The sequence below is a fragment of the Heloderma suspectum genome, chromosome 2 (assembly GCF_057233095.1).
Source record: "Heloderma suspectum isolate Gila_16-S chromosome 2, 16-S_ref, whole genome shotgun sequence".
Taxonomy (NCBI): domain Eukaryota; kingdom Metazoa; phylum Chordata; class Lepidosauria; order Squamata; family Helodermatidae; genus Heloderma; species Heloderma suspectum.
In genome coordinates, this window is record NC_139459.1 from 192,696,398 (window position 1) to 192,717,721 (window position 21,324).

At 46.8% G+C, this 21,324-nt stretch overlaps 1 protein-coding gene across 8 annotated transcripts in view; it reads right to left on the minus strand.

Annotated features, from left to right (window-relative positions):
* The window catches only part of LOC146353689 (inactive dipeptidyl peptidase 10-like), a 57,508-nt gene that overhangs the window by 25,926 nt on the left and 10,258 nt on the right, over positions 1 to 21,324 (minus strand). For 2 of the 8 annotated variants that reach the window (XM_084837084.1, XM_084837081.1), the window contains exons 3-14: positions 21,176 to 21,268; positions 19,193 to 19,287; positions 15,373 to 15,447; positions 13,121 to 13,173; positions 10,368 to 10,449; positions 8,360 to 8,480; positions 6,920 to 7,074; positions 5,850 to 5,947; positions 3,371 to 3,494; positions 1,816 to 1,854; positions 416 to 520; positions 43 to 134 (exon numbers count right to left, since the gene is read on the minus strand). In XM_084837084.1, coding sequence (XP_084693210.1) covers positions 43 to 134; positions 416 to 520; positions 1,816 to 1,854; positions 3,371 to 3,494; positions 5,850 to 5,947; positions 6,920 to 7,074; positions 8,360 to 8,480; positions 10,368 to 10,449; positions 13,121 to 13,173; positions 15,373 to 15,447; positions 19,193 to 19,287; positions 21,176 to 21,268 — 1,132 coding nt within the window. Of the gene's footprint in view, positions 1 to 42; positions 135 to 415; positions 524 to 1,815; positions 1,855 to 3,370; positions 3,495 to 5,849; positions 5,948 to 6,919; positions 7,075 to 8,359; positions 8,481 to 10,367; positions 10,450 to 13,120; positions 13,174 to 15,372; positions 15,448 to 19,192; positions 19,288 to 21,175; positions 21,269 to 21,324 lie in introns of those variants that run through there. The other 6 variants (XM_084837083.1, XM_084837080.1, XM_084837085.1 and 3 more) reach the window with 4 other exon arrangements.

Consider the following 21,324-nt stretch of genomic DNA (forward strand, 5'->3'; position numbering starts at 1 on the left):
GGTCTGGAGGAGCTGGGAGGGTCACAGTCTCTGGGTACTCACAGCCGTTTGCTGTCCTCATCATATGCCAGGATCCTGGTGACATCCCAGTTCCCAGAGGTCAGGAGACGCACCGTGCTCACCTTGCGGCTGGTCTGACAGGAGGAAAAAGGGGAATCTGATGAGATTCATATGTGCTATTAGGTGGGTCGGGGTGGCCACCTTTTCTCTTCTCTTTTTTAATGGCTAGAACGTTCTTTAAAAGTCTCCTTTTCAAAGATGTCACATGGGCCCTAGCATGAAATGGGAGGCCTAGAGATGCGTATGTGGGTTGGATGGGAAATGCATCTGCAGTGTCTGCGGGGAGCTGTTGCTGCTTGGCTGAAAATCGGGGTTGTGAAGTTGCCAGCTGGATGTACCCAGTGGCTGGATATACCTGTGTGGAAAGCACGGTGACATGGTGGAATTCTCCTTGGGCCCCCTGCTTCACTGGCACCGTCAGAAACAGGGCCTCAGCATCTTCAGAAAAGACGGGCGATCCCTGCTGGGATACACAAGAAAAAGGCTGTGGGTGCACTGCGAGGTATCCCAGGGGTGTTTTATACAGGTTCTGGGGGGTGGGAGGGCTGGGCAAAGTGACCTCTTGTGAATCCCCTCCTCTGTTAATGTGTCCACCTGGTGGCAGCAGCGAGGGCTGACTAAGTCCAGCCACCATTTTAATTTCCCACAATACCCCAGAGTGAGGCTACGTCAGGGCCACTGTGGGGAATACAACAGCTAGAGCGAGCCGCGCAGCGTTGCCGAGAGCGCTGGGTCCCTCTCTCTAACGGGTGCCCAAGGGCAGGCATCAGCGGCAGGCCCTGCTGAGACACTGGGCCCTGCCCAAGAGCTCCAGGCGCTGATGCCTGTCCGATCTCACACGCCCTCAGTTAGCAACACTATGTTTGTCTTAGATCACTTACTGACTCCCAATCAAAGGAGCATTTCATAACCCTTGGATTATGCTCAGGGCTGTGTATATTCAGCCCGTCATGGATTTCCCTGCTCCTGGTCTGTAAACCAATCAACAGGGAGCGGTTTATTGTTGATATAAGGCAGCCTTCCCCAACCTGGTGTCCTCCAGACACGTTGGACTACAACTCCCATAATTTCCAGCCAGTGTTGCCATTCTGGGTCATGAGGTTGGGGAAGGCTGCCTTAACACAATTACAAGCTTTACAACTTTATGATAACCGACATTATCTACTGAATAAATAGTTATTCAAAAGTGATCTATCTTTGCCATAATATTTAAAATGGATTGTGTTATCTGGTGGGGGGGCGGGGGAGGAAAGAACTAAAAATGTGGTTGGCCTATCAGTTATTTGGTTGCCAGCGATTTCCTGATCTGAAATGTGGAAATGTAGCTGACCTGGACTGAGGGCTTCTCCACACAGAGCCTTTTTATCCTGCAATTTTACCAGGGCTTCTGCTTCTGGATTCTTTGTGGGATTAAAATTGGCCCTTTTCATGTGCTTCCCTTTTCCCCCCTTTATCTGTGAGTTCTATATGTTTCATTATACAGCCACTAGATGGTACTGTTGTTACAGTGCCACTTCTCTCTACGCAGACAAATTCAAATCGATTCAAACCGGTTCTTTTCATTAGCTCATTATTTCCATTTCAAGTTAAACTGCGGAAATGGTTGGAAACCACGGGAGAGGCGCTGGAGGTTGACGATGTCATATAAAGGGCCTGCAAACTTCCATGAGTAGCCAGTCTCAATCGCAGGATAAAAGCCTCATGTGGAGAAGCCCTGAGACTAATAAAGGAGCAAAATGATATCAAGGCTGTTACCTGCATGTCCACCCAGGAATCTGATGTCACTTTGTATTTCTAAGAGAACACACACAGTTATTAAACAAAGCTTTTGGGAAGGAGAAAACAAGAAAAACTGCACACTGACAACTCATACCAAAAATCATCCACTTGCATTCCACGTTAACTCCCTGAAGAGAGCACTTAAGAGCACTGCAGTCAGCGGTGTACTGGTGGTGGGTCAGGCCAGGGTGTCGTTTTGGCACTTTTTTTGAAGCCAGAGGGAGTGCGGGCGGCTGCCTCTTGGCTGCTGTCCAGACAAAGGGAGTGAGAGGTGAGAGAGGGAGCCTGAGGGAGCTCTGCAGCCTCCTCTCACCCCCCACTTCTCCTCCTCAGCAATTGGCTTCTCCGCCCATCCTGCTCTGTGCCTGCGTGCCCAGCTTACCCTGGTCTCCTGCAACACTGGCCACCTGTTCAGGGCTGCTGCTGCTGGCCATGGCAGTAGCAGGCGGGGGGGGGGGCGGGGTGCTGCCACCATTATTTACTTATGGGGCAGGGCAGATGGCTGGTTTGAGCCAGTTTTTAGGATTTATCACACAATACTATGCATGTTTACTCAGAAGTCAGTCCCACTATGTTCAATGGCCCATTGGGCTTTCTCCCAGGTAAGTGTGCATAGGACTGCAGCCTTAGCTGCCTTCCCAAGATCTCTGTAAATTTAATTCAAAATAAACACACATCGGATTGCACTGTTGATTCTTGAACATTAATTTCTACAGTAAGCAGAATTGCCAAATGCAACCTGCTCTGTCAGCTATGCTTTTGGTACAAGGTTGGCATGTATCTGGGCAAACAAACCCTGCTGGAGGGAACGGAAACAGAAAAAAATCAGTTGTGGGGAGAGGAGAAAGGTGTGTGTATACGTGTGGTTCAGCCCAGGTGGGTGTGTGGATGTTTCTGTTGCGGGATGGGAGAGATATAATGAAGGAGTTTAGAGAAGGCTAATGGGTAATGTTGGGCACTAAGGGAGTGTGCAAGGGGGCTGTTTAAATGAGAAGGGATCTGTCCATGAGGGCTGAGTTGAGAGGGTGAAGCTTCCCTAGAGTATCATATTTTGAAAATCTAAAATGTTTGTGTTTGAGTGAGTGAGTGAGTGAGTGAGTGAAACAGATTAACACACCTGCATTTTTTCTCAGATGTCCAATTGAAGTACCCCTGCCTTGCTCTCAGCTGGACTGTTTTTGGATCCCAGCTGAAGGCTGTATAACTTACAAGGTTGTACAATCTTAGAAGGGGGCACAGCTGCGAGGAGCGTGGCTGCGACTGCCATGAAGGGACCCCGCGCTTCTGGATTTGCCACTACACTACTGACTACAGTGAACCAGAAACCCACCCACCCTGGCTTCACTAAAAGTATGGATTGAAAGGGTAGTGAACACCCACCCACCCTGAGTGGGGCTAGATGGTTGGAGTGCATTGAAGGATAATTAATCTGCATGAAGTACGTGCTTGAGTATGAAGTCCTAGGCACAGAACCGCCACCACCCCTCTCTCCCGCATAGACACAACAGTGGCACCTTCTAACTGAGCTCACCTCAGTGCAAACTCCTGTGGCAGCTTCACACAGGCTTAACACAGACATGTTCTGTGGCCTGTTTAGCCATCGCACAGCCAGCCGGGAACGTGCCACCCATTTTACCATGGTGATGTAGTATTCCCTGGGGAGAAAACAATAGTGATACCAAGGTGTATGAGAGATCAAAACAGCCTTGATCTCCCAAGGGTCATTTGGCTGACAGTTGAGCTGTGCTTCCACGCCCTCCCCTGCTTTCTAGACCTGTGTTTCTGATCTGGCACACCCTGCCAAGCACAAAATGGAGAGGATGCCCATATGCCTCTTGTGTCATCGCTCTGGACTTTCCCAGACAAGGTACTTGGGTGACAGAGTATAAACAAACTTCTAACCTGGCTGGCACATCTCCTGGCATAAAATCAGAGATACCACAGATAACTTTGCCATAGTATGGAAGCTTCCATTCACTGTATTTTCAGCCTGGTGGGCCAGACACTCCTTGGTTAAACTGCTTGGGATCATCATAATGTCAATGCCAGGGGTGCCAAGAGGAACGCAAGCCCCTGAGCAGCTTGGCTGGAGAAACTTCATCCCAGCTAAAGAAGTTGACCATCGTTGCCTTAAATTAGTCCAGGAAGGGCCAGCAAAATTGCAAAATGGGATCTGGAGCTTCCTTTCCTCATGGAACCACTTCAAAGTCATTACACGGCCACTGGCTGAAGCAACGAGATCTTCTGGCTTATTTTTTCTGCCTAGGCGCAAAGAGGGCATTGACCAGGGCTCCATATTAGGGCTGCAGATATTGCTAATCTTGCACAGCTTCGAGGGTGCCTCTGTTCTTACTCCAAGGCCAGAGTTCTGGCCTTATTGCCTTTCATGGCCTGAGCCTGGCTTACCTCAGAGACAGCCCCCCTCCACATGTGCCAGGCCTCTAAGGCAGCTCGCCCCAACCTGGCACCTTCCAGATGTGCTGGAGTACAACTCCCAGAATCTGCTGGCTGGGGATTCTGGCAGCTGTAGTCCAACACAACTGGGAGGTGCCAAGCTGGGGCAAGCTGCCTTTGACCAACATTTTTGGACCTGTGGGCACATTTGGGAATTTGAGAAACTGCTGTCGGCACCACTAGAAAATGGCTCCCGTGGAGGATGGGGCTTGTCACATAATGGATGCCATGGGGGCTGGGCTAGTAAAGGGGTGGGGGGAGGGGAGAAATAGCAAGGCTACAGACTGGGAAAGAGGGAGAAATAGAAAGAGTTGCTTTTTGGCCCACCCAGTCTTCTTCTGTCCACACAGACCTTTCCCCCTTGCTCTCTATCTCCACTCCCAGCTTCTAGCCTTGCTATTTCTCTCTTCCAACCCCTTTCCTCGCTATTTCTCTCCCTTCCCTGTCCCTCACCATCTTCTTTCTCTCCCTTCCTAGCCCCTAACCTTCCTCTTTCTCTCCCACTCACCTCTTTATCTTGCTCTTTCTCTCCACTCTCAGCCTCTAGCCTTTGTTCATTCTCTCCATCTCTTGACCTCGCTGTTTCTCCTCCCTCCTAGCTTCTAGCCTCACTCTTTCTCTACCCCTTTGCCTTGCTTTCTCTTCCTGCCTGCTGAACAGCTGATCAGCGGCAAGTTCAGGCACAGGAAGGAGAACCTGGTGCCCTAATTTTTTCAATTTGTTTAAATTAAAATTTCTTTTTTGAAGGGGACAGGGAGTGAAGAGCTGTGTGGGTCCCATTGGAGGTGCTGGTGAGCACCATGTTGGGGACCCCTCCTCTAAGGCCTTCAGGAAGCTTAAGGTCCTCTCTATTTATAAGGAGAAATCTGTGGTGAGATGTAGCATGTTGTTGTGGCTCTAATGTTATGCAATTCCCTTCCTAGGGAGGTCCATCAATGTATTGGCTTGCAAGCATTTAAGTAATAATGCTCAATTTAAAAGCCAACAATAATTGATTATAAATACAATTAATTATTAGCAATAAATAACAACAACAATATATTTAGGAATTGATAGATGTAATTGGAATTTTTTTTGGGTATTTTATCTGGATGTTTTATGTTTCGGTATTATTTATTTATTTATTTATTTGCAGTATGTATAAACTGTTCTATATCTTTAAAAAAAGATTCCTGAGTGATGTACAGTAAAAACAAGCAATCAAAATATTCAATAGTAATGTAACATAGAAACAGAGATGGGAAACAGCAAGATCTTGAGTACTGGCTATAAGTTGCAGCATACAGAGACAGCGTAGTTTGCTCTGATCTCCTTGGACTCTGGAATCTGTAAAGATCCCACCTCAGAGCAAGGATTACCTATGTTTGCTGTTGCCTCCCTGTCATTCCTTCTTCACCTGTACATTAGTAAACACACACATTTTAGTTTCAGTGATGACAAGCTCAAAATTCTAGTTTCTCCAGAGTAAGATCTTCCTGAACTTGCAAGTGCTTGGACAAACAGGAGCAAAATGCCACCACCATCAACACCAGCCACCCTGTGGCTGCCTACTTCACCTGCCCTGGAAGAGTTCAGGAGGGCGTAGCTCCCGCAGGTGAAATGCCCCAGACAGGTTCACCACAAAGAGTTGAACGGATGGGATGGGCTGGCCAGCCTGAGGGAAAAAGGTAAGAGAGGCACAGGGAAGTCTAGGACACAAAATGGAAGTTTGAACACGACAGGGGTTAAAGTTCATAAAGTCAACATGTAATATTGTGAATATGAAGTGCAGTCAATGTAAACATGCACTAATTGTCCAGGCAAATCACACAAGGGCCTTCTCAGTGGTGGCCCCTCGATTATGGAAACTCTCTTAAGTGAGATCCGCCTGCTGCCAACATGGTCATCTTTTCAGCACCAGGTTAAGACTTTCCTCTACTCCCAGGCATTTGACAAGATATGGTAAGAATGTTAACAGGTCTTGGGATTTTAATTGTTGATTGTGCAAAATTGTTTTATATTTTTGCATATAAACAGTTTTATATTACATTTTATATTGTATTTTTAGGGGTGTAATTTTTGTAAGCTGCCCAGAGAGCAGTTGGCTATTGGACAATATAGAAATGTAATAAATGAAATGAAATGAAATATTCCATCAGGGATACATTGCTTAATATAAGGGTGGGCAACTTGTGGCCCTCCAGACGTTTTGGCCTACAACTCCCATCAGCCCTAGCCAGCACAGCCAATGGTGAGGGATGATGAGAGTTGTAGGCCCAAAACATCTGGAGAGCAACAAGTTGCCCACCTCTGAGGAATTCCATCATGTAGGACTGACGCAAGGAACCCATAGAGCAGTTTTTCTCAACTTTCAGAAGTGTCATACTACAATTCCCATTGGCCATGTTGGCTAGGGATGATGGGAGTTGATGCCCAACACATCTGGAGGCCACCAGGCTGGAGATGATTGATCTAAGGTGCCAAGAGCCAAAGCCTAGTTTTTCAAACATTCAACAAGATAACCAAAGTATGAAGCAGGAGCAGAAAAGATGGTGCAATTTGGTTGGTTGCTCTAGGTCAGACATTCCCTTGTGACTGCTGGCCTTCCTCCCCTCCCCTTGTATGGGAGAATGGAAGCGAGACTCACCTTGGGATAAGGACAGTGCCGGCTGGCTGGGTAGTTTCCTCCCAGGAACTGAGGCAGCTCCATCTTGGGCACCAGGGAATTGTTGATGGTAAGATAGGCTAGCCACACCCCATCAGATGAACACCAGTGGGCACTGGAAGCCCTCAGGATCTCCTCTTGGGAGCAAGGGACACCAGGCATGAGTGCCAAGCAGAAAGCCTTGTCTGCTGAAGCCCACGCATCCACCTATCCTAGTTAGTTCCTCAGAACACACACAGGTTGCAGGAACATAGGAAGCTGCCTCATGGGCCCATCTAGCCCAGTGCTGTTGACACTGACTGGCAGTAAAGGCTCTCCAGGGTTTCAGGCAGGATTCTTTCCGGCCCTACCTGGAGAAGCCGGGGATTGAACCTGGGATCTTCTGCATGCAAATGCTCCAGAGGGAAGGGGCTCATCAGAGACTCATTTTCTCTGAAAACAAAACATCCACATCCATCTGTGAGCTTTTCTACAAGAGGCTGTTAATCTCTGTATCTACTTTCATTTTCGTTGCAGAATTGGGATTGGAGCTCTACATGAAGAACTTTTCCTTTCCTGCTTTTCTGCTACATAACCTCTAGGTGGCACTGTGCTATAGCAAAATATTGCACAAGTAGGAAAAAACCTTTTATTTCACTTTCAGAAATAACACTCCATTTTCCCTGCTCTAAAAAAACCCTCTTAAAAAACAGAAGTGAAACTGGAGGATTATGACGTCATCTGAAGAACCCATAATCAACTGTAAGGAATAATGAGTGCACAATAAATGCCTCGTGTAGAAAAGCTCTGTGCCTCTCATCTAGATTATGGCATACCCAAAGAACTGCCCAGCCCCCTCCCCCTCATTAACCCATAACTTTCAGGCCCCCACCAGATCTGCCAACCATTCCTGAATCAGAGCATTTGCTAAGGTTAAATAAAGCAATCGTTCCACCTGCTGACCATGGAAGATATAACTGTAGAATGCACTCCACTGCACTGCAGAGTGGTTCATTTAACTTTAATTTGCCTGAATTAAGACTTGGCTGATGTGTTGCTGAGATCCTAAAACTGCCTTCCCCAACCTGGCACCCTCCAGATGTGTTGGACTACAACTTCCATCACCCCCAAGCAAGCCTGGCCAAGGACTATGGGGATTGTAGTCCAATACATCTGGAGGGTGCCAGGTTGCTTACCACTGTCTTAGAAGGTCTGGAGAAAGTATAAACTGCTCCTAGATGGGCATTAATGATGAATTCAGAAGAGAAGTCAGAAGAACCAAGGTAAGGCTTCTTTAATCGCAGGTGAGAGAGCATCCCACTATGTACTTCTCTACCATAAAGAAGTTGGGAGGATGTCACTTCTAGAAGGTTGCTGTAATTCCTACTCTCCCAGGGCTCCTGGCAACGTTAATATGGTCCCGCCCTATTCAACCTTCTTCACCTTCATACAGCCAATCAGAAATCCCGTTGAAGATAACTCCCTGGCGCCCAGATGATGTGATACGCTTGGCCCGGCTGGAGACATCAGGTTGATAGTAAATGTCATTATCCAGGACAAACACCTAGGAATGGAAGAAGTCAGTAAGATGAATGGATCAGCTCCTCTGGAACTTCTCATTCTTCCAGTGATCTGTGACCACAGCTACCCCAGGGGAGGCTCATCCTAGCTTGAATGAGGGCCAAAGAGCTTCTTCATGGGCAAACACTATCCTTTCCTGATGCAGACACTTTGGATGACCTGTTCAGGGAATGGTACTCCAGGGCTGGCTGTGGTTGCAACCATGCTCACGGGTGAAGCCGTAACTAAAAAAACCTTCCAGCCAGGCACGGAAGTTGGATCACAGCTCAACAGTGGCTGCTAGGCAAGTGCAACCAAATCACATCTTTGTGTAGTTGCATATTACAATCCAGTCCACAATGAGCAAAGTACCTGTCAGGGTGGACACTGAGCCCATAGAACCTCAAAGCAGTTCTGATTCTGAGGAGGAACAGCTGTCCATGGGAGAGGAGCACGCTCATCCCTCCCAGGCCCTGCAGCTGGCAGAGATTCCTCCTGCCGGCATTCCAGACATAGATAGCGGTCCTGGGAGTGAAAGAGCGCAGGAGGAGGGCTGGCTGGATGCTCAACGCAGACGCAAAGAGCGATGAGCTATGGAGGGCGCGGAAAGGAGGCGTAGCGCCCGTTTGGCGTGCAAGCAATGGTCACGTCCAGAGGACCCAGGGGAAAAGGGGAGGGACTCTCCCTAGCCCATAAGTTCAGGGTCTGCAAGTGATTCTCGTTCAAACGGGGACCAACTGTTTCCAACCCGGGGCATAGGTTACTCTGCTGTTCATAGCTTAGGCGCTGGTGATAGAGTTATTAAGTTGTAAAAGGAATAAAGCCTTGAAAAGAATCCTTTGTCTGTGTCTGGAGTTGGCTACTGGAGTAGACTGAAAGAGGCCAGCTAGGGCCCCCTGACAGTACCATGAGGTCAACCTTGCCAGAGGTTGCTGGACTCAAAGCCTAGGTGGTATGTGGCCTATAGGCATTCATACTGCACAGAAAAGAACCCAGAGACAATCTGAATTGAGACAAAAACCTTACAGGTGAACACATATGTCAAGGTGTGGCTGATATACATGCTAATCTGTTTCCTCTAGAGTTGTGTCTGCACTAGTTTGAATTACAGCTGCCAACTGATTAATACACATTTGTAATCAATAACTTGTGTTTTAACTAATGAATTTATTCAGGAGAAGCCCAAGACATTTTGCTGCCTGAGGCAAAGGACAAGATGGTGCCCCACCCCCAATTCCATGTACAGAAGCCAACTGGACTGGCAGCTTAACCTCATTTCAACCCTGGTGACATGACAGTGTCCTATATAGCACCCGAGGGGGCACCAGGCTATCTCAGGGGGGGAAGGACGGCCATGTGGCACTCACAGCTCTGTCCTTGGGAAGCTGCTGGGGTCCCAGTGCTCTGTCAGGCGCCACCCCTGACACCTGCCCTAGGGCCCCCTTTATTTTTATTTTTCAGGGCCCAGTGCTCTGGGCAGCACCAGGTGGCTGATTCTAGCTGCCATTTTAATTTCCCACAATGACCCTGGCATAGTGTCACTCTGGGGCATCATAGGAAATTAAAGTGGCAGCTAGACCAGCTGGCTAGTGCCCCACAAAGTGCTTTTGCTGGCTGCTACCACTGCCAGGTAAGATCACGAGTGCCCACCAATGGAGGAACGGACCCACCAGAGGGCTTTTTGCTCAGGGCCCCTTCAGACCTGGCTGAGAGAAGATGACTGGGCAAGACAGACAGACAGCCCAAGCAAACATCATCACTTAAGCGACACTGGTGGGTGGAGGGGCTGCTAACCCCCCATCATCTGCAGCCTGAGGTGGCTGCCTCACTCTACCTAATGGTAGAGCTGGTCCTGATAATCCAAATATAAATCAATTGAATAGGTACCTACCAGCTGATTTTCCTGGGCTCCCCAGGTTGCATACTGCAGATGCCTGGCATCTGCCTTGGGCACATCTAGACTGCTTGTTTCTCTAGAAGGAAACACATAGGTCACTTGCCTGCAATGGGATTCCTTGGGAAGTTCAGCGGGCTGAGCAAGCACAATTGACCCCCTTATGGAAGTGTCCAGTCGGCTGGAATCAGGGTTATGTGAGTGTGGGCGAGCAAACAAAGGGTGTGTGGCTAGAACAGATTTTTACAAAACAACAAATGTGTTCATTTATAGTTGCAACAACCAGCTTAACTTTATCCAGAAGTTTTAAAATTTATTTATTATTACATTTATATCTTGCCTTTTTTTCCTCTAGCAAAAAAACCAACACGGCTTTCACATGGACCTCCTCCTTGCAATTTTTATCCTCACAACAATCCTGTGAGGTAGGTTAGGGTGAGAGTCAATGACTGGCCCAAAGTCACTCAGTGAGCTTCCATGGCCAAGTGGGGACTAGAACCCGGCTCTCCCAAGTCCCAACCCAATACTGTAACCACTACACCAGACTGGCTGATATGATTAAAATACAATAACAATAACAATAATGCAAAGGGTTTATACAATCTTAACCAGGCATGACAATGAGCATCTATGGATTTACTTGATTTTGCATAATTATTCCTGAATACAGAATTTTTGGCAGGATTTGGATTTGGAGGGGAAGTCAGAGGGGGTTGGACCCAATGGTCTTATAGGCCCCTTCCAACCCTACTATTCTATGATTCTATGACCCATAGCCCTATCAGTCATAAGAACCACAAGATGGGATAATTAGCTCCACTCTTTTATAGGGTATTGATCTAGATTGTAGCAGCCCCAGTTAATGGTGTGTTAGAACAATGTGCTGGGACAAAAGGAATTGGGAATAATGAATTGCAGCAGAGATACTGGCTACTTGGTGCTGAACAATCAGTGTTTGGTATAACACAGCCTTATTCAATCAAAGATCCAGAGAATAAATCATATGAGGAAGTGCTGAAGGAGCCTGTGTCTATTTAGGACTATTTCACAAGTAGCAAGATTCCAACAGAGTAAGCATTTCTGGGTAAGAATTAATGTGAAACCTGAATGTAGATTGTAACATGTGACAATTTCTCATGCAGGTTTAATCCTCAGCATATGTGGAGTGTACACACGGTGGGAAGTCAGCTATGTGTACATTAAATAGGAAAAAAACCCTAAGTGTGTGATTACTGAGCACTGTAATCTACTAATGGAGTTCTCATTAATTCTTACACATAAACTGTAATGTCCATCAAGAAATTTTATAATGGACAAATTGGCTGTTAGCCTGAAGAAAAGCGGAAGGATGTGCTGACAGATTTGATTTTTTTAAAAGATCTCTTTACTTAAATGTTTTCTAACAGGCATAACCAATAAATCATCATATAATCACCAAGACCACCAAATATAAAAGTTATAGAAGCTAGAAGTTGTAAAAAATGTAAATGGTGTCAGAAAGATATTGGGGGTCTATGTGTCTGTGGGGAGTGTCTGCATGCATCTGTGTGCGTGTGCCAAAATAGAAATGACTTTAAATCTGTGTCTATATTTACTCTAAAGTAAGCATAGGGCCCTCAATCCAGATCAGGACCCTAGCGTAGAGAGGCTTAAGATCTGGATCAGGGCCCTGCACCTACTCTAGAGTAAAAATTAAAAAGGCATAGCCGCTAAACACAGATGTAAAGTAATGTCTATTTGGGCTGTGTGTGTCTGTATGGGGAGAGTTCCTCAGCCTCTCTGTCTACAGCACAGGGCTGACGCAAGACATTTTGCAGCCTGAGGCCGCAAGATGCCCCCACTCCCAAATTCCACATACAGACGCAAACTGGATTGGCAGTTGAATTTGGCCTCAACACTGGTGATGGGATGGTGTCCTTCACTGCACCTGAGAGCAGCAGACTAGCTTACAGGGTAGAGGACGGGCTGTGGGACGCACAAAGTTCTGTCCTCCAACAGAGGGGAATGGCTGGGGAGCTGCTGCCCCCAGGATCTCCCTGCCTAACAGTAGGGCTGGCCTTGCCAGAGCAGTGGGAAAATAATAAGCCACGGGTTTCATTTGCAGGAAATTCAGTTTAGTCCTATTGTTTTAGACCATTCAGCCATAGGAAAAGTGTATGCGCTGCTATGCACTAGATTCAGCTTTTGACATACCACAACCTATGTTTATGCCATGTTCAGATGATCGCCTCCCTGCAGGATTGCATTTGGGGGGAAAGCAGGAGCAGGCCACGGACTTGCAAACCTCTACCGCACCTAAGCCCCTCTTTCCTCACCAGAGGGAGGAAGGAATGACCAATCCAAGAGAGGTCCTGCATTTGTTCAATTGCAGGATCTCATTTACCTTCAAAGATAATGTCTGCTAGTTTCATCTTCTCCCATGGCTAAGGAGGGGTCCTCATGTTTACGTCAGCACTGATTCTTCAGGTTCAGCCATTCACTTCACACCCTTATGAGGGGAATACAGGAAGCTGCCTTATACTAGGTCAGCCTTGGTCCATCTAGCACAGTATTGTTGACACTGACTGGCAGCAATGGCTGTTCAGGGATTCAGGCAGGATTCTTTCCTAGTTCTACCTGGAGATGCCAGGGATCGAACCTGGGACCGTCTGCATGCATAGCAGGTGCTCTACCACTGAGCTATGGCCCCCTCCCCCTCTATGTTTGAAGGAATACATCCTATGACATGGTTCGAGCAGTGCAGCTCCTACCTGGTGCCCATGTTATAGATCAGGTAGAGAGCTGTGACAGAGTAACGGAAAACCTATAAACCAGCAGGGAAGAAAAGTTGGGGTTAGTGTGGAACTAGGGTGGCTGCTTATGCATCTCCAAAAAAAGAGGACGAAAGAGGGCACAGAGAAGCATTAGATGCACACATGCTAATTCATACGTATAGATGCAAGTCTAGAAATAATTACAATACTTTAAAAAGAAATATAATGCATCCCACCATAGGAGGGAAGGCTGTGAATGGGTGAGCTATGTGCCTACTCAGTCTGCTGTCCAGGTGCTAAGAACTGTTGATGGGCAACTTCAAGGCCCTTCCCTGCACTCTCTTCTTTTGGTTCTCTCCCTTTAAACTATACTTGTACAAAACAGCCCTTGAAATAGAGGACACATTCAAAGAGAGGACTCTCCTCCGATAGCCCTTCCAACAGAAGACTGCCCTCTGTAAAGTAGGACATGTGGCTACCCTATGTGGAGCAGACTCTGGCACATCCCCTTTTCTGGGGTTGTCACTATTAATGATACAATGGTGAGTGACATGGACTTGCGCTCCAATCAGATTTCGTTTGGGAAGTGTTGACGTGCAAGGTTTGACTGATCTGGAGTTAGAAAGGCCCAAATCCAGCACTCCAGTCACTACACCACACCGGCTGTGATTAAAAGGGATTGTTTCTATTTATTCTAATGGACTCTTCGGATGCACTTAGCCAAGCTAACTAGGTTTATTCTGGGCCCTCCGCCAGAATTAGACATGTGATCACAGATGTGGATGACACTTGTGGTCTAGAAATCCAAGGATACATGGTTCACCCCAGAACCGGCTCTTCCTGACTTATCCATCACTAAATCTACCATTACATTGCCACAGGACGAGCTGAGGAAAGGTGTGGAACTAGACTTTAGGGTCATCAGAAGCTTAAGTTTAGTGTCTACTATGTATTTATTTATTAGATGTATATACCATCCTTCAGCAAAACTTCTGGGGGAGTTTTCAAAAACAAGATAATGCACACAAATAAAACATAACAATGCAACATATAATGGAGACAGGTGACCCTCTCTCATCGTAGGGAACCGGGTCATCCAATGAAGCTGAATGGCAGCAGATTCAAGACAAGACAGATTAAAAGGAAGCACTTCTCCACACAGTGCAGTCAAACTATGGAATTTGCATTTACATCTATGGAAGATGTAGAGATGGGCACCAACCTGGATGGTTTTAAAAGGGGATTAGACAGATTCATGAGAGGAGAAGGCTATCAAACCTTAAATAGCTTGGGACTAGGTTATCTTAGGGATTGCATCAGCCCTTATGTCCCTGCACAATTTTTGCGATCATCAGAGGAAGCACTCCTGAGGGTGAAACATGCTCCTGAGGTTCGCCTCAAGAGTACTTACAGCGGACCGTTCAGTGCTGCAGCACCCGCCCACTAGAACACATTACCAATTGTCATTAGACAGGCCCCCACAGTTCTGACATTTAGACATCTCCTCACAACCCTTCTCTTCACATAGGCTTTTCCTGAAGTGTGACCCAGCCAGCCATTATCTGGAGCACACAGCAGAGTGTACAGTTTTATCTGTCATTAGTATTTTTATTTTTGTGTAGTTTTATTGTTATATTTTATTGATGTTTTGATGGTACGATACTGTATGTTCACTCCTTTGAAACGTTCTGGAAAGCGGTATATAAATCTGATGAATAAATAAATCATAAATGTATTACCTCCAGTATCTGGGGAACATGAGCAGGAGGGTGCCGTTGCAGTCATGCCCATCTGGTTGGCCACTGTGGGAACAGAAGGCTGGACTAGATGGGCCTTTGGTCTGATCCAGTACAGGTCTTCTTATGTGTAAGTTGAAAATCATACAGATCTCATTTTGTAGAGATTGGACTAATAAAATATGGGAGCTCAGGGTCATGTCCAAAATTGTTTTAGCAGGAATGGCTGAACAAGCGAGATTCATCCCCACAGCTGGTCCCCAAGATGGCCAGTCAGCATTCCACACATTTGTATGGTTTATAATTCTCCAAGACAGAAACAGGTGAAGGCAGCCAATTCCAGCCCTAAGTGGTCTCTTCAAGTTTTTATGGGAGATATAAATCTTGAGGCATCTTGGGCAGTGGAGAAAGAAATTCCACGACCTTGGAGGTTTAATTCCAGTGGTCTTGCTTTACCCATCGGGCAAGGAAATTAACCAGCCTGGAAGGAGCCTGCATCTCTTACAAGCTTACCTGTTGTACATCACAGGCCAAAAGGAGGAACTGCAGATCTGGAGACACCTGCCACCGGGAAGCTTTCAAGAAATGCTATGGAAGGACAAGGAAAGAGTGAGAGAGGGGATGAACTGGGGACTTGCTGCTCAGAGGAGGGGGCAACTGACCCCTCTTGAGGCTGAGCTGAAGTGTGCTGATATCCCAGGCTGTCCATTGTTCAGGCCCAAGAACAGGTGAGTACCTTGAGCAGGTAGCAAGTACGCTGAAGACCAGTGGTGCAGCTGGCTAATTTTAGACTTAAAATGGTCTTACTGGACTTAATGGTCTTACTGGGAGGAGGGGGCAGCTTTAGATGGCCATGCGTATTACTTCAATTGTGATGCACAAAGCTAACCATTCTATTCTCCACACCTGCCCCATTCTGTGCTGTAGAACGGATTCTAAATTACTGATTCGTTACAGCAAAAAACCAACCAAACAAGAAAACTGTTGGCCAACCCTGTTTCAAAAAGAAATACTCTAAAAACGTGCAGTTTCGCATTTTAAACTCACTTAAATTATAGAACCATCATGACTACAGGGATAAAACGGAGTTTTCTTTTAATTCTGCTACCTGATACTAAACATGTCTACTGGGAAATAAGCATCTTTTTGTTGCAGAAAAGGATAATATATTTTTAAAGCAAAAATAATAAAATGAGCATCTGTAACTCTGTACATGCCTGGCTGGATGGCCCCAACTATACATCTTTAAAAAAAGAAAAGAAAAAGGTGTGTGTGAAGATACAGTGGCAAGGGGGGGGGGGGAAGGTCAGGCCTAGAGGCCTGGGTTTTTTTGTGTTGGGAGGGGGTATTCCTGAGAGGAATCGTTTCATTTACCTGGTTAGTTTCTTTTTCCCGAGTTAGGTTTCATTTCTCCAGGGTTGAAACAGTACTTTCGGTTTGGGGGAAGGAGGGGGTATAAAGGGATAGAGAGACAGTGAAAGGAAGACCAGAGAGAGGGAGACCAGAGCAAGAGGGTCTTCAAGCAGAGCTTGAAGAGAGAGCAGGAAGAAGCAGCCTGGAGAAGTCTGAGTGCAGCTAGGGTAGAGGAACTTGTGTTTTTGCAACCTTTATTTTCTCTTAATGCCTTTTGTATCACTCAGCTCTATTCTGTAAATACCTTTAGTTGTAATTTGCTTGCTTTAATTTACAGAAAACTGTTGTGGTTAACACCCAAGTGTCTGAAGTACCAATCACCCCAAATCTACAGACTAAACCCCACATTATCAGGAAGGGGAAGCTTAAAAGAAGGAAGGTAGGACTCTTAAGGAGGCAAGAGATCCTTAAGGAGTTGCTCGGGGAACCCTGACAGGGTGATGCAGGGATCTCCAGTATCAGCTCCTTGTTCAGCTGTTGATGTCAGGCCCATTTGCTGCTGCCCCCCCCCCCCCGACCTGCCACTCTCTGGGTGGTCATTTGGGAGCTGAAGGGCCGTGGACTTTGGCCTTGAGGACCAGCCCTACCTGCACCACTGGCTGAAGACCAGCATAGAGGGAGAAACCTGCTGAGGGCCCAAAACCACAGCAGGGGCCCACTGACAAGAGCCCCCTGGAGTTGCTCCTTCTCGTCACCATGGCAACCTGCTTGTTCACCTGCCTCTTGCTCTGGACCAGATCACAGTGGTGGTGAGAAGGAGGAGCAGCAGATGCTGTTGCCTACTTGCTCACTGGCTCTCAACCTGCCAAGCAAGCTAGTTGTAGCAAATGATGAGAAAGAGGAGGAGGAGCAACAGCAGCTGGTGACAATGGTGGGGAGAAGGAAGACTCACTGAGGGAGGGGGCCCATTAAGGGCATCTTGTCCAAGGGCCCTCAAAAACCCGGAGCTGGTCCTGGCCACAGGTCTTCTGATGTGGTTCCTGGCTCACCCACTCTTACCTGGGTCTTTCCGTGACTTCTAGCCACTGACAGGCTGATGTTGCTCACACACCATGCCTTACTTCTAGTCCAGGGTTCTTTAAACTTTTCAGACCCTCGCCTCCACTGCTTCTGGGATTGTAGGCCTGTTGCTGTTCTTTCTTCCCCAACAGCAACTGTTCGCTGCATGTTTGCTTCTTACCAGTCTTGGATATTCCATACCCCAATTCTCAATCCTCCCAGGAGCTATGAGTTACATTTGGAGTATATCCTCCTAGCCAAGAGGTGCAGAACCACAGGGCCGGGGGTGAAATCCAGCCCACCTGGAGACCAAATCCAGCCCTCTGGGTTACCCAGATAGCCTCAAGTGGAAGATACCCTTCCACTGGCCCCACCCTCTTCCCTCCAACCACCGATTGTTTGGTGGTTTCCTGGCTTTTGCACAGTTTTTTGCCATTCTAAAAGGTTGATGTGCCTCTCCTAAGGCTTAATTACTGGCAGTACAAACTTTTAGCTAAATTATGCCAGTAATCTTGGTATTTTTTTTGCCTTTGGTCCTGCCCACCATTGGAATGTGGCCCCCAAGAGCTTCTCTGAAATGGAATTTGGCCCTCATGCAGAAAGAGTTTCTGCGCCCTTGCTCTTGGCAGCTGAGTAAAGAATTCCCCAGTACTGTAGTCACTCCACCCACCCAGGCTTGCCACTGGCTCTCTTCACCAGGTAGGGCCATAAACACTTTCTGTTCAGGCTGGAACTCTGCTCCAGTTTAGGCTTTCCTGGCTCTGATCTTTGGCTTGACCTCCTGACCCCTGACCCGGGACAGGAGCAACACCCAGCATTCTTGGGCAGCTGCCAAGGGTTCAGCACCCCAGGGAACCCCATCGGGGCTAGTGCTTGAGTTGGGTCTCCTGCCAACCCATGGTCTCTACTCTAAATTTACTGAACAGCACCATAAGACAGTTAGAAAGCTGCCCTTTTGACATTCCCACAATGCCCTCCAGTAACTCTACATCGGGGCATTGTGGGAATGCCAAAATGGCATCACCCTCTGTAGTTCATGGCAATGCCACTGGGTGGGTGCTCTTTGCTGGTGGAAGTCTATCCTAGAGCAAGCCTTGCTCTTGGCTCCTGCTTGACGAGTGCCTCTAACTCATCCTGTGGTGTAGTGTAAAACTTTGAAGTGCAGGACCTCATTATGATAGTCCCCATAGCCATGCCCACAAGGAGAGGTCAAAAATTCAGGCAGCTGTGCTGATCCATATCTGCTAGGTTTTATTGTGGTTGTATTGTTATATTGTGGTTTTAATGTTCTATATACTGTATTTTATATTGTTTTAATGTGGGCCATTTGGTTTTAATTTTTGTGAACCACCCAGAGAGCTTCAGCTATTGTGTGGTATAGAAATGAAATGAATGAATGAATATCAACAAACCCATTCTAGCAGTTTCCACCTCTGCTATTGGGTCTTAACTGCCCATTCAAGACCAGGCCACCCCAAAATTCTTCGCATTAAAACAGGGATAGCTCACAACTATATATTGCTGCTAAGAACATTAGTTTGACCACCTCCAGCCCCAACTACTGTAAGGATCGCAGCCAAGCTCAGAGGGGAACAGGGAATTCTGAGGGGGTGGCAGATGACATCAGCGTCCCTGCTAATCAAAAAGTGTTGGTGTTGCATGCCGGCAAGCCCTGGCTCCACTGCACCACTGAACTCAGCTCTGAAAACTTCTCCCTTCCCTTCTTGTCATGACAGAACAGGTAAGGAGTGTACTGTTCATTCCACACTCCAGTGCTCCAGGACAAAGATCTACTGAAATCTAGCTCGGGATGTTAAACATATAAATTTCAGGGAAACAAGCCTGATACGTGGCTCTGAAAGGTCCTTAGTTATTCCTAAGACCCTGTTATTAGCAACAGATTGGAAGCAGCTGCTCTTACCAGATCTCTGTCATCCACCAACAGGGTGCCATTCTTTTGGCGAAGGTGCCACCTCATCACAGTCCCTGTGTCGCTTAGTGCCACTAGCTCATCATCTACACACAAATAAAGGAAAGCAAGTTCAGTATATAAGTTAGCCTCTTGACCAGTAGTGATTTCTGGCATTTGTTTCTGATGGTGCACTCATTTTACACAGACGTGGGCTTTTACCGCTACTACAACATGTGGGGGGAACAGGTGCAGAACAGGAAAGGAAGTTGCCTGTGTTCAATAAGAAGGAAAAGAAGCTAGAGAAACTCCAGACCAACTGTAGTTCTATAAACCTCCCTTTTCAAAGCTACCAAGAAGTCCTCCTTAATTCTAACCATTCATCTTTACTATATCTACTAGGTTCCAATCCCGTCCTACAACTGGATATTGAATCCAGGACCCACATAGCCAGATCAAACATTTAAAAAGGGATGCTGTGATGCGGAGGGCCAAAATGCATATGACATTAACTGCGTGAATACAATCCATGTGCAGATCCTTTTGATACCTAAAGATCAGCTCCACCTGATCACCCTCAAAGTGTCAATAATTTATTATTAGAGCAGAGAGCAAAAAAATATCTTGAAAGCTCTTTGCATTTCAAGGCAGGGAAACTGCCACTGGCACCAATGGACACTTCCCTTGAAATGAAAATGGCAGCTTCAGAGAGATTTTTGGCGGGAAAGAGTTACATTTTCTCCTCCCACCACCCGCAGTTCTGAGGCTGCTCAAGCTTCCCCGTGGCTGCAATGTACATAACATCTAGGTAGCTCCTGAAATAAGGGACATATAAGGGCCAGCCTTCCCCAACTTGGCACTTTCCAGATGTGTTAGACCACAAACTCATCATCCCCAGCCAGCGTAGTCATTGTATGTGCTGGTTGTGGATTACGGAAGTTATAGTCCAGCACATCTAGATAGTCCATTGTTGGGGAAGGCTGAGGCGCTGCAATTTTAAATGTGACCATTTTAAATGAACTGAAGTTTACACGGGGGATGTTTTTCACTGGATTTGTGTGGACTGAATTTGTCTTGTGAAATGGTTCAATTTGCATGCAGATCGTCATTCAGGACATCCTCATTCAGTACACTTTTATTTCCGCCTGAAGACTTTTCAGGATGTATGGAGTAATGATCAAGGCATGCATTGATTCATGGAAACATGCTGAAATGAGAGAGAGAGAGAGAGAGAGAGAGAGAGAGAGAGAGAAAGAAATATTCTGGGGGGGGAAACCTCAAATGATGCTCTGTAACAGTGTTTTTTTTAAAGTACACACAATATCAAATACACACCATGAAGATTATATTAATTTTCATTTTTAAGTGTGGGCTCCCTGCTCCAATCCAGATCAAAACCAGCATGCACAGGTAGGGAAGGTGTAAACCTTCCCACTCAACCTCTTCCCTGCCTAAATTCTCTCCCCTCTGCATGCAGGCTAAAAGGGGGGGGGGGACTCCATTGCTACCAATAGAATTTTTTCCTCTCTTTTTAGGCACCATGCAGCAGGGCAGGATTTAGGTGGTGCATGCTAGTTCTAATCTAGATAGGGGCCCACAGTCTTACCTGAAGTTAAAAAAGGAAGTTGGGATCATAGGCAAATTACATATTTAACACAGCACGTTGTTCAGCCTGAAGTTGTGTACTATGAGATCTTGGAGTTCCTGTGAAGCTTATCAGGGCTTCCTCAATGAGAAGATCAGTAATAGAGCACAAACTTCCACGATGACAGAATGTCCCCTGCAATATGCAACCACGGAATAGTTTGGGGCTTTCCCTATATGGCCCCGTTGGTTTAGAAAAGGCATCGGTTCCACTGAAGGTATCACATTCGAAAACCGCTGCTCTGAAATAAATGACATCGTGCAGCCTTTGCTCTAATAAATCTGCTCTAATAATAACTAATTGACACTTCCTCATTGTGGAACACACCAAAGGGAAACAAAATGACTCACCTGTCACCCAGTGTAGCTGGGGTTGATGGGACTGGAAGTCATTGCTCTCCAGGTCAGCAAGAGTCAGTGGGGAGCGGGAGCCCAGTGGGGGGTCTTAAGGACACAGAAGGACAGGAGTTACCAGCTGCCTAGTAGTGTGCTTCCCACCC